Source organism: Harmonia axyridis, chromosome 1, assembly GCF_914767665.1.
Source record: "Harmonia axyridis chromosome 1, icHarAxyr1.1, whole genome shotgun sequence".
Taxonomy (NCBI): Eukaryota; Metazoa; Arthropoda; class Insecta; order Coleoptera; family Coccinellidae; genus Harmonia; species Harmonia axyridis.
Window position 1 is genome coordinate 21874843 of NC_059501.1, and position 16553 is coordinate 21891395.

Consider the following 16553-nt stretch of genomic DNA (forward strand, 5'->3'; position numbering starts at 1 on the left):
TGGTTACATTATGTTGTCGGATTGTGATATATTTTCAAATCCACAATTTTACTATATCGTTATGAATGTTTATTATAATGAATGAAATATATTTATTTGAGTGATACCCGATTAAATATGTAAATTTGAATATTTGGAATCCGATATTTTTTTCTAATTGTCGAATATATAATAAACAGAATATTTATTATTTCCTATCTACCTGCTAAAATCCTTGATTTGCAACTTCTGCTCTCCTAGTATCATCGGTTGTTTCACGTCGTTTGGCACGCTTGAAGTTTGTTTTCTGAATTTCTGATATATTTAGGTATTTATTCCAATATATTTCGAGTTGAAATGAAACGTTGATTTAATATGGGACATAAGAAGTGCGTTCTTTGTGGAGAAACTCGCGAATAGAGAGAAATATCGAATCACTGATATGTTTTCATTGCCACGCGCTTCATGTCACATTTGATAGTTCATGTTGGGGACAAAATTTGCACACTGAAAATGACATATGCCCCCTCTATATATGTTTATTACTCTGAGGGTGGCGCTCAAGTCGACTTCCTGTCAATGTCGTTTTGAGGATAAATCAACAATAAACTACTTTTGAAACAACAAATGGAAGTTTTGAAATGATGGCGTTGATTGGTTAATTCTTTTTATAGCGACACCTCAAGGAAGACAAGGAACCCATGCCAAGTCGAGTTGCCACAATTACCTCAAATATAATCACTGAACACACCAGTATTTTGGACATCTGGAAAATAACCAACATTGTGACGAAATGAGCGAAACATTTCATGATGCTCAATAAACCAAAATCGAAGCAAGCGAGCATTAAACCAGAATGAAAGCAGCAAAAGTTCTAAGCAGCGCAAGTTTCCTAGAAATTTTTCCGGTCATATCGAGACCAACCGTACTGAAATCGTCATTTCTCCGTTTCGCTTCATCGGATCCGGCTAAGGCCTTCTGTAAGCCATCCGCCGCTTTTATTCGACTCCTCGAGAGGCGGCACTCGAATCGTTGGCCCACTCGAGAAGCTCCTGGGACCTGGAACCGATGTGGAGTGTGTTTGTTTGGGATCTGCCCCCGATGTCAGATATTCTAAGTGGCGAGAAAAGACTTTACATAAATTAACTCTCTCGAAATTAAGAGTGGATCCGACTCAAAGGGTTTATTGACTGTGGAAACTGTGAGTCGGCCTGATAGGGCCACTTGATCCAGGAATTGAACAGAATCGCTACGATAACTTTCGGTGAGTTGGTTTGTTTCAACGAGTGCGGAGCTGATTGGTTATCTCTTATGGCCTTTAGAAGGGATTGTTGGATCCAAACTTTGACTGGGATGTAATGATATGGTTTTCTGGTCCTCCAATGATATTTGTTTCTTACAGCAACGGTTTCAATTCGAATATCGAATGACTTCTTCGGAAAATAACGTTTTGCTTACAGAAAACTCGGCCTCAAAGCGTGTGCTGTTACAGTTCAATTTTTATTTTATAAAAATTGCGTTCGTTGGTTTATTTTCAATTCGTGAGTTTCAAAGTTCGATTTCACACTGCTGTCATTTCATTATTTTATTTTCAATTTTTGCGAATTTCAAATTGATATTACATTCATTAAATTTTCCATTTTCATTTATGAAATCTAAATTGTCATTACTTATATAATAATCATAGATTCCATTTACAAATCTGAACCATTGAAGTTTTCATTTTCAATTTATTCTCATGTTAACTGAGATTGATATACCAGTTGTTATTCTTCGGAATTGATTCGGCGTAGTGAAGTAGTTTTTTTGTTCAACTATCAGTTTTTTATAATTTGCTAAATCTGGATTTTATGTAAGTTTTAAATTAAAATCATTCGAGGTCGTAGTGAGTACAGCAAGAATAGTAAACTGCGATCTAGTTATTCGTAGGGATTCATCACGCAAAGTAGCTTGACATTTTAACTAACTACTTGACTTGACAATCAAGCTCGTGAAAAATTACAAACTTGAGCTTGACTTGATTTTATATATTTATCGCTTGACTTGATATTACTTGAGCTTGATATACACGCATCGCACGGCATATATTTCTGCAAACTCGTGCGCGCTTAGACTAAATAAGGGGATTCCTCGAGCGCCGAGAGACTGAAGCATTCGCTAGTGTGACTTTATTAGTAGTTTTCTCACATTTCTATGAAATCTATTGGTAGATTTTGGTAATTTTAGAAATATCATTCCAAACTTGGCCAACATGAAAGGATGCTCCTGTTGAAATATAATTTTCCAGAGCTGCTCTTACAGTTACAAAAATCCGCAATAGATTAGGCGACTAATCTATAAGATGCCTCACGTATCTTGATTCATGGATGGAAAATTATGAAATCAAACAAAGCCTGGAGGTTTATCAATATTAAAAAACTTTATTTTTCCATCATTTTTTATTTTGTTAAGTTTTATAGTGATTTCATTTATATTTCTATTTCAAAAAAGTTGATATTTTCGATTCTTTTATACAATAAGTTCAATAAATAAAAGTGTTTTTTACAAGGTTCCTTCTCATTTCACCATTTTATCATTTATGTGACACTACACAATGAAAATGCTAAAAATCAAGTAGCTTGATATAATTCAAGTACTTGATAAATAAATACTCGACTTGACTTGAGATAGAAAAACTACTACTTGACTTGAGCTTGATTTGAAATCAAGTCAAGCTCCAGCTGAGTAGCTTGAAAATCAAGTCAACCCGTGAATCCCTATTGAGGACGTTTGTTTATTCATTTCTGCACTCAATCGATGCAATAACGTTCTGTTATGTTCACTATTGATGGTTTTATTTTTGTCAAGACTTTCACCAACTGCTTTTCACTCAGCTGACGCTCTTTTGGACTCAGAGGTTAGTGATGAATCTACGTTTCATCCACTGGTCAATTGTCCCATCTTTTTCGTGTTTTCTTCTAGCTGTTTGCTGAAGTTCAAGGTTTCATTATGTCGTCTGATTTTCATCTTTATGTTTGTTGCGTTTTCTTCCTCCAATATTGTTCAACTTGACTACAACTATTTTCGACGTATTCACATCAATTCAATAACCATTTCTCGAAGTATTCCATCAATCAATACAACGACGTTACCAACAGATCAAATCGGTTTTCCTCCAAAATAAAGGGATTTTAATGGCAAGGGGCGGGGGAGGGGTACAGCTAATCCCCCCCGAACAACTTTCCACAAGCAACTCTGACTCGGATCACACCGTTAATTGAAAACCGTGCTCTTTATGCTGTTCTTCGCGTCAAGACAAATCAGATCTTTGTTGACACAGAGGCAAAGATCTAAACCATGCAATTAAATTTCGATACACCCTCCGGTTTCTCAGCGAAACGAAAGATTATTTTTACTAATTCCCAGGGTTACTTCTGAGTTTCGACAGAGTTGATGTTTGTCGAGAGGAAGTTAACCTGCTTGGAAATATAATACAAATTTTATTCCACGTGATCTATCGATTAGTGTTGAGGCAAATGAAAACCGTATGAACTCATTTCGATTATCGATAAAAATGAAAATAATGGTTAATTTCAATTTGGGCATTTACAACGAATAAATAGACAAATTGATGAGATGGTCATGGGGAAGATTAGAGGCTTTTAATTGGTTCTTCCAATCAGTGATGGCATCCTACTATTTATTATTATCGATTGATACGGTAATAATCGTCACCCATCCTTTTTCCCTCATTCCACTAAATTTATGATCGATTGATACGTTAATTATCGATACCCCTTCCTTTTCCCCCGCCATAGTAACTATAGTGAGGGAACCGAAGGGGAACCGATCATTAACGTATCACTCGATAATGAATTAGTAGGATCCTACTACAGAAATGTTTGGAAAAATTCAAGGAAACAGTTCAATACCCTTAAATGCAGACAATAAACTATTATCCAACACTTTTCTTCTTTTTAACAATATTCATGTGAATTTGATACACAACTTCAGATATAAAGTGTTTCATGTTTCCAGTCGAAGCCAAGCATGGCGGTGGAAGAGAGAAGGTTTTCGAATATGCAGAATTGGAGGCATTAATCGATCAAGATTCATATCAAATGCAACAGGATCATTGGGAGTGACGCAACAAGACATTTCAAAACGCCTGAAAGTCATGGGAATGATTCAGAAACACGAAAATTGGGTGCCGTTTGTTTGCTTGTGAACAGCTGCTTGCAAGGGATTTTTGCATCGCATTGTGAGTTCATTGCGAATATCCCAAGCGCACAAAATGATGGGGATATCCCGGCCATGCTTCCACGTCTACGGCCAAACCGAATATTCACGGTTGAAATTTCATGCTCAGAATTTGGTAGGACCGGCTCGGCGTAGTGTATTATGAGTTGTTGAAACCGACTGAAACAATAACAGGCGATCGTTATCGAACGCAATGAATGCATTTGAGCCAAGCATTGAAAGACAAACGGCGCAATACAACGAGAGACATGATAAAGTGATTTTACGGCATGACCCCATGTTGCGAAAGTGGTCAAGACATACTTAAAAACGTTAAATGGGAAGTCCTACCCCTTCCACCGTATTCTCCAGACATTGCTCCTTCGGACTATCATTTGTTTCGATCAATGGCATACGGCCTGGCTGACCAGCACTTCCGGTCTTATGAAGAAGTAAAAAATTGGATCGATTCGAGGATCGCTCCAAAAGATGACCAATTTTTTCGTACGCTGCCCGAAGGATGGGAGAAAGTATTGGCCAGCGATGGACAATACTTTGAATCATAAATGTATAACAGTTTTTTAGAATAAATAGGAAACAAAGTACACCTATGTAAAAAAGGGTGGTATCGTGTTTCACCACTTTCGGATCAGCCTGTAGAGACGACAATAATTTAAGCCAATGCGTTGAATACTGTCGATTCCGTCGAAATTCGAATCATTCTCTTAATCCAAAATTTAGAAGTGGTAACGACCTATTGACTCACTATTGACCTGTATATCAGAAACAGCAATGGCCCTAGTACTGTCCCTGGGGGACTCCTGCCAAAATCGTTGACGAATCTCGAACACAATCTTTTAAAACATATTGTGTTCTCTTCCTCTTATTATAGTACTCCATTGAATTGTACGCAATATCGCTTACACCAACATCTCTCAGCTTTTTTAATAGAATTTCATGTGAGTGTCAGAAGCCTTAGCTCAAGGAAATAGGTATTTGTTTTACTGCCGCGGCTTATAGTTTATAGATACATGTGGGATATTGTATTTTCATATTAATACAATTTCCACAATCTTTCTATTTTTCTTGTAGTGATGAATCGAATCGGAATTTGATAGAAATCGCAATTGTTGGAATTGTTGGTTGCTATGGAAATGTATATGTCCATGATAATTATAGTATGACATCTGAAATATCTGACAGTTTTTTGGAAAAATATCGGATATATTCAATTATAGACAGTGATAGCGACTTAGAAGTACTTACTCCTCTATAAATAAGGAAGTTGGCAAAAAATATTGATCGTCAGAAAATGTCAAATGTTTCATTCGCATTGAGAATAAGTATTTTGCTGCCTAGGCAGGAGAAGTAACACATTGCTGATTGATATGTGTCTTCCAAATCAATATTTGCTGTCAATCGGAGAAAAACTTATTATTATCAACAAATTTCCTAGCATTGCTGAGTAGTCAGACGAACCGCTGCTAGCTCTCGGACTAAAAGCATCTTTCCCTTTCGCAATAACCTTCAGCCGTTCGACAAAGAACCTAAACCGATCGGAAAATCTCCGTCATCATCGCCTAAAACTTGACACTTAATAAATCTCGGACGAAAAAGCGCCGTCGTCATAAATATTCACAAATGGACCGCGGCAGCCCCACAGGAGCCACCCCTGGGCGTGAAACCGAACGGGGTGAGACGCGGGGGATTGGACAGGTGCATGTGACACTGCTAAGTAGGTCGTGCATTACAAAGTGTTCGGCAATGGAATAGCTGTTAGCATTTTCTCTGGTTGTTCGGAACACGTGTCGATTCTCAGCCTCCTCCGATGTTTATGGACCCTCTGTGCAAACATTCTATTCAATCTCGGGGCCTTCGGTGACGTGGAAATCTTCTCCGTAGAGGTGGTCCCCCGGCCCGTTGACGCATTTCGTTGATTGTTACAATGACAAGAGTGCCATTCGATGTCATAATCAGACGGACGCGTCTGTGCGATATCTATGGGAGATATTTGCGAGTGACATGTGCTTTTTTTTATGGTCGGGGTAATGTTTTGGATTCTCGGAATGCTTGAATTAAGAGTCTTCAGATGGAAAATAAAGAAAATGCGATAAAAACGGATCTTCGAAAGAAAAATTCAGGAAAACACTGCCGTGAACTCAGGATCTTTTGAGCGCTTGTCCTTCCTTTTTAGCACCGAATACAATGTTGGGTCCGTTAGAGAATACAGAACTGTATACAAGATGTAGTTAAAAGAAATACATTATTTCTGCATGATAAACAAGACTGGGAATATCAGTTAGAATTATCCGAATAAGGTCGTTTTGTTCGACACCTTTTTGTCATTTTGAAGGTAATGTCATTATGTCTCTCTCATAGTTCTCGTCTTTATTGGCAAAAGATTTGGACAGTCGATTTTACAAGCTTCTGTTGATGCAAATTTTTCACCAGAAAAATTGTTCGCCATAGACAGGAACAGATGGTAATCACTTGGAGCCAGTTCCGGACTATGAGGTGGATGCATAAGAACCTCCCAACCTAGCTCCCGAAGCTTCTGGCGAGGCACTATATATGTGTGTGACCTGTCGTTGTCAAGATGTTGATGAAAGACAATTTCTCTCCTATTGGCCAAGGTTGGCCGCTTCTGATCGAATGTTTCCTTTAGACGGTACAATTGTTGACAGTGCATTTTCGAGTTAACAGTTGTGCCATAGGGGAGCAGCTCATAATAGTTAATTTCCTGCCAATCCCACCAAATACATAACAAAACCTTCCTGGACGTCAATCCTATCTTAACCACCGTTTCGACTACGACCGTTTTTGCTTGATGTTGTCGTGAGTCACTAGTCCCCAACAGCTTCAAAAACGAGTCGATTTTGTTGCGATTCGGCAGCGATTCGAATAATTTCATTGCATGAAACTTCATCTCCAAAAAAGTTTTGATATGAAATAAAGTAAAGATTGCTAATTTCACCCTCGTATAATGTGACAAGAATATTGTAAAAACACCCTTGATTAGTCATATGTGAGTGCAGGAAAAGTACAGAATTTCCAGTTTCTAGCTTAATTGGAATTTTATAAAAAAATGAAGACTGAATTTTAGTCACCACCTTTCAAGGGTGAATATCTCGGAAAGAGGTGCGCTGAGGAAATTTTTCTTAGGAAAGACCCATCTTAATTTCATAGGAGCATTCACCTCCTGAATTTCCTCGCAAGGATTTAGAAACACTTTGTATGTTTATTTGAACTTTTTTCATGAATAAAGCTGTTCTAAGGGGTTTCGGATTTGCTTGATATTCAAGCTACTTGGCTGGAGCTTGACTTGAAAACAACTCAAGTCAAGTAGTAACTTTTCAATGTCAAGTCAAGTATTTATTTATTAAGTACTTGACTTGAAAAACTTCTACTTGACTTGAGTTGATTTCAAATCAAGGTGAAGCCAAGTGGCTTGAATATCAAGCCAAGCCGTGAATCCCTAGCTGTCCTATTCGACGCCAGAGTTATTGAACTAAAAATCTGGACCACCCTGTATATTCGAGACTTTTCTCCGGGGGAAAAACGCATGCGACTTCAACAGATTAATTTTTCAGTCGACTGCAGTTCGATTCTTCCCGTTTCCCCGTCTAAAAATCATCGCCCGACTATTTGCAGCGGGGAAAACGATACTGATTTCGAATAAATCGCGGCGGAGGAAATGAAAAAGGGGACAATGCAGGGAAATACGTGTTGACACGGCATTAATAACGGGGGACGATTAGAACGGTTGCGTGAACGCATCCGTGCATGCTCTCCACTCGCCCAAATTGCACACACAATATCCGAGACTTCTCGGTCTCGGTTCTGCCATACTGGATCCGGCCTCTTCCGGTCGAGTATGCAGACTACGATATTGAGAAGATGAAATCAGGGGGATGGAACTTCCATATAGGAATTTCGGGAGCAGAGATGCCAGAGCCGTCAGACTTTAACCGACAGTATAGAAACCATACAGTAGTATAGTATATCCAAAGTCACTTGGAAGAAGCCTGAATATCTCAATTATACAAGGGTTGTCCAAGTTTTCAGAAAATATTGCTATCAATACTATCAAATAAACCCCGGTATTTCGCAAATCGTCTTGGAAACAAGAATGTCCCGAATTGATTGATCTTATTGGCTGAATATTTCCCCTCGTATTCCCCTTTCCACTTTGAGAGCGTTTTTGGTTACACTCATTGGCTGCATCTATCACTTCTTAATTACTTTTTAATAATTCGCATAGACCAGTGTGGTCCATAAGGGTATTATTGAAATGCATTTTTACGTAGTTTCAGTTCGTTGTGTGACTGATGCTTTTAATGATTTCGACTATAATGTTCGGCACAATTCTATGGCTCATGTAAAAAAAAGATGAATATTTCGCAATCAAATCTATTCCTCCGTTTAGTTTCAAAGTCAGAATTGATATATGACGGGTTCTGAAAAAAATGATTTCGCATCCTAAATATCTTCATACCACTGAAGGAAGCACTTGATTGAAATGAGATTAACCAACAAAATTTTCATTACATTTTCTGATTTTAGCAATGTTATTACTGGTTTGAGAAATCATGTAGAATAGGCATATGATGTTGAGGCTCTTAGTACGTCAAATTAGCAGCTACGTAGCCAGATCAATCAAGTATTTTATATAAAATAGAAATATTTCACCATTTCCTGCCATCAGTCAGGACAGTTTTAATAATAGGTTACATATATCTTTGAATATTTATTCTGATTCTGAATACGAAGAATTTAAGAGTTATCAAGGAAAAACTTGAACTGAGGAAATACTGCAATTTCTAACTGAGTGGAGTAGTCTATGACGAAAAACATAGAAACTAAAATCGAAATTTGGATAACTAAATTTGACATTTCATGAAATGTCATTAATTATTCGTAATTGACAATTTTATTGGTTTATGGATTTTCAACCATCTTAAAGAATAATTTATTACAATTCATGAAATTTCGACTTTTTAGTTTCTTTTTATGTTTTCTGGAAGTCATAGACTACACTATTCAATGAGAAATTGCAGTTTTCCTTAGTTCAAGTTTTTCCTCGAAAACTCTTTGAGTATAGGATTTGCTTGAGACCTCTCTCTCTTTATACCTACGTAAAATTTACTGAATGAATAAAAAATATAGGTTTTTTCCAAAAAACTTTTTGAGTGACTTGATGTCACTAAAGGACCTCAAGGTCATGCACCTATTCTACCCTAGTTTGTCTTATCTTCAGACAGAACATTTCCGAATTAATCTCAAACATCGTGCTCTTATTATTCTATGCAACGATCAGTTCATCATCGTTGATAACGTTCTTTGCTGTTGCTAGTATATTACAGGTCGAGAATAAAGAATAATCAAATTATAACACCGTAGAATGACATAGTATCATTTTTGATGTAACAGCGAAAGCTACTCACGTCACAAGTTTTCTGAAAGAATCGACATCTGGGTAACCATACAAACGCAAAAATATTATTTTCAACTCAAGGGTTTGAAAAGTGTGCGCCTATGGTTTATGACTGTTTTGCAATTATCTCTGGCCAAGCGTTTTTATAGACTAGTTCAAGTGACTTTGGATATACTATAACACTTTTTTTGTCCATTTGTCGGACACGCGCATCCTCCTAGCGCAGCCCAGAGAAATTGAACCAGATCATTGAAATCGTCGATTTGCACGTGAACCTAACCTTAGTGTCTTCTTCTTCTTCCCCTTACGTTAGGACCAAGGTCCTGTGTTTCCATCAATGGTTTTCCAGGCGGAGTTGGGATGATGAAGACCAGGGGTAGGATTCTGTAACTTTCGTTATCATAGCAAACGAAAGCGATAACGTTACGAAGCGAATGCGGTATTCTGTAAGCGTCTTTTTCTTTATCGTTTCGTTATCTTTACGCTTTTAGTTTCGTTGTCGGAGCTTACCGACTTTACACGAATGAACATTGGCAACGTTGCAAATAAGTAGATATTTAAGCTACTGTAGGATTCTGCAGGTTTTGACATATGAGGTACCTGAGATAATCACTAATAAGAGCAATGAGATAAGAGTCCCTTTTATGAACTCTAGCTGTAATGTCCTTTGAATAATCCACAGTATTTAACTTGAGTATTGTCAGAAATTATATTTTGATTTATGACTCTCATTGGAAGTTACTTAACAAAGGGTTTCATACCATTTTAAACTGTTTAGTTTATCATTAAGAATGAATTAGCTAATTGAATACAGCACCTGAATGCAAATATTGAGTATTACAAAAAGTCTCATTTGAGCACTGGAAGAAATTCGAAATGGAACCTCGTTCAATGGATTATAATTTAAAACCTTCATTCTTATTCCAGTTACAAAACCTACCCATACTACAAAATAAGTTCGGGGAGTCAACTAATAGTGTGTATAGGTATAAAGAAATATTCATCATGTTTTCAATGATTCTGATCATCGACGAGGAAATCTCAAGAAATGTTCGTCTAACTCTTACAAGAGAGGAGAATAGATTTCTTCGAGATAGAAGTGATGCATTTAACTTAACGGATGAGAGATTCATAGACGTTTTCCGTTTGTCGAAACATTTAGTTCACGTTCTATTCGCTAGCGTCATGAGCATAGCCGGTCCCAAGCCCTGAAAAAAGAGGAGGGTTCCAAGTGAGGCCAGCGACCTGCTTGGATAAAAAATATAAAGTGGTCCTAGAACCAATGGTATAGCCTCGGAATTGACTGGAACCTTAGTGTCAAGTTATTTACTCATTTAACCTTGTTATGTTAGCAAGATTTGTGATCACAGCATTGAAATTAGTGAGTAAAAGTGCACTTCTTAGAAAAAATGAAATTGTCCGATATCTCGAAAACTATGACATTTTTACTCAACATAACTTTACATTTTCTGATCGGCCATGACCTCCCCTCTTCGCCAGTAAACGATTATCCATTAATTACGCCACACCCTGTAGAAAGAAAATTTGAAGTCGAAAACAATCAGACCAATTATCTGCAATCGTTTAAGAGATAAGGGAGAAACTAATTAGGATGTTTATTTTGTTATACTGTAATTGTTATGTAATAGCTTTTGAATATTATTCAAATATTATTATTTTATTATTATTATTTTAAATATTATTTCAAAGCTATTACATAACAATTACAGTATAACAAAATAAACTTCCTAATTAGTTTCTCCCTTATCTCTTGAACGATTGTAGATAATTGGTCAGATTGTTTTTGACTTTCATGAAACCGAAATATCGACTAGGCACAAAATCGTCTATCATCAAATGTAAACAGAGCTTTTTATTACATGTCAGTAGTGGCATATTGGAGGAGTTACTTTATTTCAAATTTAAATTTGCATCTTAGGTGAATACATAAACGAAAATTAATTTGTTCCAACATTTGGAAATATGACATCTGATCTATCGACCATGTATATCTATCAGTTACACCAACTAGTTTAATTCATTCAATTAAATGAATAATAAAACACAAATTGCAGGTATCGATTTAGGAAATTATGAAAACAATATCAATTCAATATTTGTATTGCTTGAAAAACTACATAAATTCAATCTCATTCTCATTTATATTAAAAAAAATAAATAAAATACCAAATATTTACATATATACAAATGTATAATTCTACATAGTTGAATATAAACAAATTGATTCAAACATCTCTTCAAGATTGATAGATGTTTTTCTACAGTTTTTCTGTATGTTCGTATTTCACGTGTCTTGTTAGAGTCCTTTGCTCAGTTGTACTAAAATCACATAATTTGCACTTTTTGGTCGAATGAATATTTTTCATATGACTTTTTATATGATTTTTTCTACTCGCCTTATATTCACACAATTCACATTGATAGTCTTTAATCTTCAAATGAACACTTTTGATATGTTTGTTCAAATCTTGTTTTGAACTTGTAGTCATTTCACATACATTACATTTGTAGTTTTCATGTTTTGGATTTATTTCCGCATCTGAATGTACTCTCTGTATATGATATTTCAACGAACTACTCACATTTGAGGCATAAGCACATTCTTCACATTTAAATTGCTTCAAATTCAAATGTACACATTTAATGTGACGTGTCAAATGAGTGTTTCGACTCGCTGAATACTCACAAAGATGGCATTTGAATTTTTTTAATTTGAAATGTACACTACTTATATGTTGTTGAAGAGTATTACTTTCACTTGATACATAGTCGCAAAGGTGGCATTTGATATCCCTTTTGTTCAAATGCACAACTTTCAGATGTCTCCTGAAATTGCCGATCCAGATTGTTGAAAATTCACATAAAGAACACTCAAATATTTCCTTTGCTGCATTTTTGTCTTTTTTTCCAGTATCACTCTCAAGTTTCACAATATTGGCCTCGTAATATGTTCTGCCAGTTTCTCTATCAATAATATTTCCGTTCGGTTCAATAAACTCCTCAGTGATTTCTAAATCTTCCACTTTCACCTTCATTTCTTCTTCTAGATTTTCGTGTTCGTAAGCCATTATTCCAATATATAAATTCAAAACTGTAGAAAAAAAGATATAAAATCAAAAATATGGCTATAAATCAAAATAATAGCACAGGGTATAGATCTCGGTAGTTGTCGTCAGAAAATGAACTGGTTGTCTCTTGTACAAAACTGTAGCTAGCTAGTTAGTTCAGGTCTATGATCCGGAGAAAACGTGGTTTGTGTTTTCTTCTTCTTGCTTGACTGACTTGAGCTTGGCCATATCGAACTCATTGCGCATAACCAGCAAGATGAAGTCATAATAAAGGCAAACTATCGAACGTAGGCAATTGCGTGGTCGCAAACTAATAATAATGAAATATAATGTGAAGAAAATAAATATACACACATATAAGTATACAGACGAAGCTGGAAAAGCGGTATTCGAGGTTCCTATTCAGTCTGAAAATTTCAAGTTTGTTGGTTCTTATGTCTCGGAAGGAGCGTGACCTTTATTCTCTTCTTCTTGCTTGACTGGCTGGATATATCGAGCTCATTGCGCATGATCATTCATGCTGAAGTCACAACGAAGACCAACATCAGGGAAATAATTTTTGTTTACGTTAGACACACGAGCAATTATTGTTTTTCAGTTTATTGTCGCTGAAGGTCATGGGTTTGGGTATTTATTGCAATTTTAATAACCATAAAAAAGAACATTAACATAATGAAAAACTATGAGTTTAAATTAAATGAACATCTTTGAATTCACCCTTTATAATTAGATCTTACAATTATTTGATTCATTGAATAGATACTTAAAAGACCTTCAAATGACGTCATGCTATACTAATGAAGTAATCTATTTCGCAGGAATACCAGAAATTGAAAAAAAAAAGAATTAGTTCCATACATTTACACCCTACTGTTTATTTCTGAGAAGCATAGGTAAACTTCTAAATGCTTCAAGCGAGATAAGACCATTTAATATTTCGTTAAGAGTTTTCCTTCATCCCTCGGAATGAAGAAACAACATTGGAAATAAACAAATATTTAAAAGCTTTTACATAATAATTACAGTATAACAAAATAAACTTCCTTATTATTAGAAAGTTTCTCCCCTATCTCTTCAACGATTACAGGTGATTGTTATTGAGTTTTATGAAACCAAAATATCTACTGGGCACAAAATCGTCTATCATTAAATGGAAACAGAGCTTTTTATTACATGTCAGTAGTGGCATATTGGAGAAGTTACTTTATTTCAAATTTAAATTTGTATCTTAGGTGAATACATGAACGAAAATTAATTTGTTCCAACATTTGGAAATATGACATCTGATCTATCGACCAAGTATATCTATTAGTTACACCAACTAGTTTAATTCATTTAATCAAATAAATAGTAAAACACAAATTGGAGGTATCGATTTAGGAAATTATGAAAACAATATCAATTCAATATTTGTATTGCTTGAAAAAATACATGAATTCAATCTCATTCTCATTTATATTAAAAAAAAAATAAATAAAATACCAAATATTTACATATATACAAATGTATAATTCTACATAGTTGAATATAAACAAATTGATTCAAACATCTCTTCAAGATTGATAGATGTTTTTCTACAGTTTTTCTGTATGTTCGTATTTCACGTGTCTTCTTAGAGTCCTTTGCTCAGTTGTACTAAAATCACATAATTTGCACTTTTTAGTCGAATGAATATTTTTCATATGACTTTTTATATGATTTTTTCTACTCGCCTTATATTCACACAATTCACATTGATAGTCTTCAATCTTCAAATGAACACTTTCGATATGATTGTTCAAATTCTGTTTTGAAGTTGTAGTCATTTCACATACAATACATTTGTAGTTTTCACGTTTTGGATTTATTCCCATATCTGAATGTACTCTCTGTATATGATATTTCAACGAATTACTCTCATTTGAGGCATAAGCACATTCTTCACATTTAAATTGCTTCAAATTCAAATGTACACATTTAATGTGACGTGTCAAATGCGTGTTTCGCCTCGCTGAATACTCACAAAGATGGCATTTGAATTTTTGCAATTTTAAATGTACACTACTTATATGTTTTTGAACGGTAATACTATCACTCGATACATAGTCGCAAAGGCAGCATTTGACATCCCTTTCGTTCAAATGCACAACTTTCAGATGTCTTCTGAAACTGCCTATCCAGATTGTCGGAAAATCACATAAAGAACACTCAAATATTTCCTTTGCTGCATTTTTGTCTTTCTTTCCAGTATCACTCTCAAGTTTCACAATATTGGCCTCGTAAGATGTTCTCCCAGTTTCTCTGGCAATAATATTTCCGTTTGGTTCAATAAACTCCTCAGTGATTTCTAAATTTTCCACTTTCACCTTCATTTCTTCTTCTAGATTTTCGTGTTCGTAAGCCATTATTCCAATATCTAAATTCAAAACTGTAAAAAAAATTGAAATAAAAATATGGCTATAAATCAAAATAATAGCACAGCGTATAAACTCCCGGTGGTAGAAGTAGTTTGTGGTCAGTGATGGGGAAATTCTTATCCTTTCCTCAAAACTTGAGCAGAGCTATTTGTCTAGACTTCAACTCCAAGTAAGTTGTAAAAATGAAATAGTCTCTATCTTGGACTATTCAACGTACTTTATATGTATGTGAATAATTTCTACTTGAATTATTTCAAAGGGTAACAGTAAATATAAATATAATACTACTTACTCGGTAACAGGTTTATTTTCTGAGAGGTAGAAAAATATATTGGAAGAATATTTTCGTTGAATACAAGTTAAATACTACGTTGAATACAGCCAATACAGGTTGAATACAGCAGGGAATATACAAAAACATTAAACTAGGTTAAATTCGCCCATAGAAACTCGCTTCATTCTCAATTCTTGCATATTAATATAGAAAATCAGATATTATTATAGAAAATAATATAATAGTATCTAAATGATTGTAATAAATATAGCCAAGTGATAGTATCAGACGAATAAGATAAAATTAAATAATTATACAAACAAAGCCAAATAATAAAAGTGAAGGTATTTGGGTAGGCAATCCAAAATACATATTGGAGAATTGTGAGTAATTATACAATTCTCCAACAGTCAGAAAATGAACTGGTTGTCTTTTGAACAAAACTGTAGCTAGCTAGTAAGTTCAGGTCTTGGAACATTAATAAGAGGAATGGAAATCGCCTTGTAACTGAAGCATTTGTTTTGATGCCAACATTTGTAGCTCCTTGTCTGACCGGCGTCTATAGCAGTGGCGTAACATATTTTAATTCATTTCGAAATAATCAATTGATGCTCAAAAATTGTTTAGAGTGCGATTTATTTATGAAAATTATTTCGTAATTAGAAAAGGTCAATGTTTTTCTCAGTTTTATGATTTAGCCTTTGTGAAGTTAGGACCTCTGATAATTATTAAACGTGAATACGGATATAATCTTTTTCACTGTACGAATTTCAATTTGACACTCAAATTATTATTTCACATTTCCTAAGAGGTGAAGGGCAGTCGGAATTCGCAGAAATTTTTTTTTTTTTGTTGCATTTTCTCATATAAAATATTTTCTGTAAATTTCTCAAGAATCTGATTTTACGATTTATTCAACAATGAATGGCAGGATCGGCTGGTGGATTTGAATTGAATTTATTCCGTTTTTTCAAAACATAATTAACTAGTGAAAACTATTTTTCATGCACAATGATTTACTGAAAATTTGAGGTGAATTGTCTCAGGCCCCATTTTGTATTTTCAGAAAAAAATATTTGATTGAGCACTAGATTAACTACAGAAATAATGAAAAAGAAATAATAAGGGCCGTCCCTCACAGAGAAGGGAAATAATATATCAAC

The 16553-nt window shown here is 35.0% G+C and overlaps 2 protein-coding genes across 4 annotated transcripts in view; both read right to left on the bottom strand.

Moving 5' to 3' along the window:
- LOC123670981 (S phase cyclin A-associated protein in the endoplasmic reticulum) overlaps positions 1–16553 on the bottom strand; it is a 113447-nt gene that overhangs the window by 30533 nt on the left and 66361 nt on the right. The window lies entirely within an intron of this gene.
- On the bottom strand, positions 11944–15513 carry LOC123670983 (zinc finger protein 513-like). Of its 2 annotated transcripts, none has more exons than XR_006746027.1 (2): positions 15409–15513; positions 11944–12743 (listed from the first exon to the last, which is right to left on the bottom strand). XR_006746027.1 is itself a non-coding variant. In XM_045604600.1 (2 exons), the coding sequence occupies exon 2, from the start codon at positions 15102–15104 to the stop codon at positions 14295–14297; it is 810 nt and encodes a 269-aa protein (XP_045460556.1). In that variant the 5' UTR covers positions 15105–15127; positions 15409–15513; the 3' UTR covers positions 14149–14294. The 2 variants fall into 2 exon arrangements, 1 of the variants encoding a protein (XP_045460556.1); XM_045604600.1 differs by lacking the exon at positions 11944–12743 and adding an exon at positions 14149–15127.

Excerpts from the sequence above, each read along its gene's own strand:
- LOC123670983 (XM_045604600.1), bottom strand. The coding sequence starts at position 15,104 with ATGGCTTACGAACACGAAAATCTAGAAGAAGAAATGAAGGTGAAAGTG.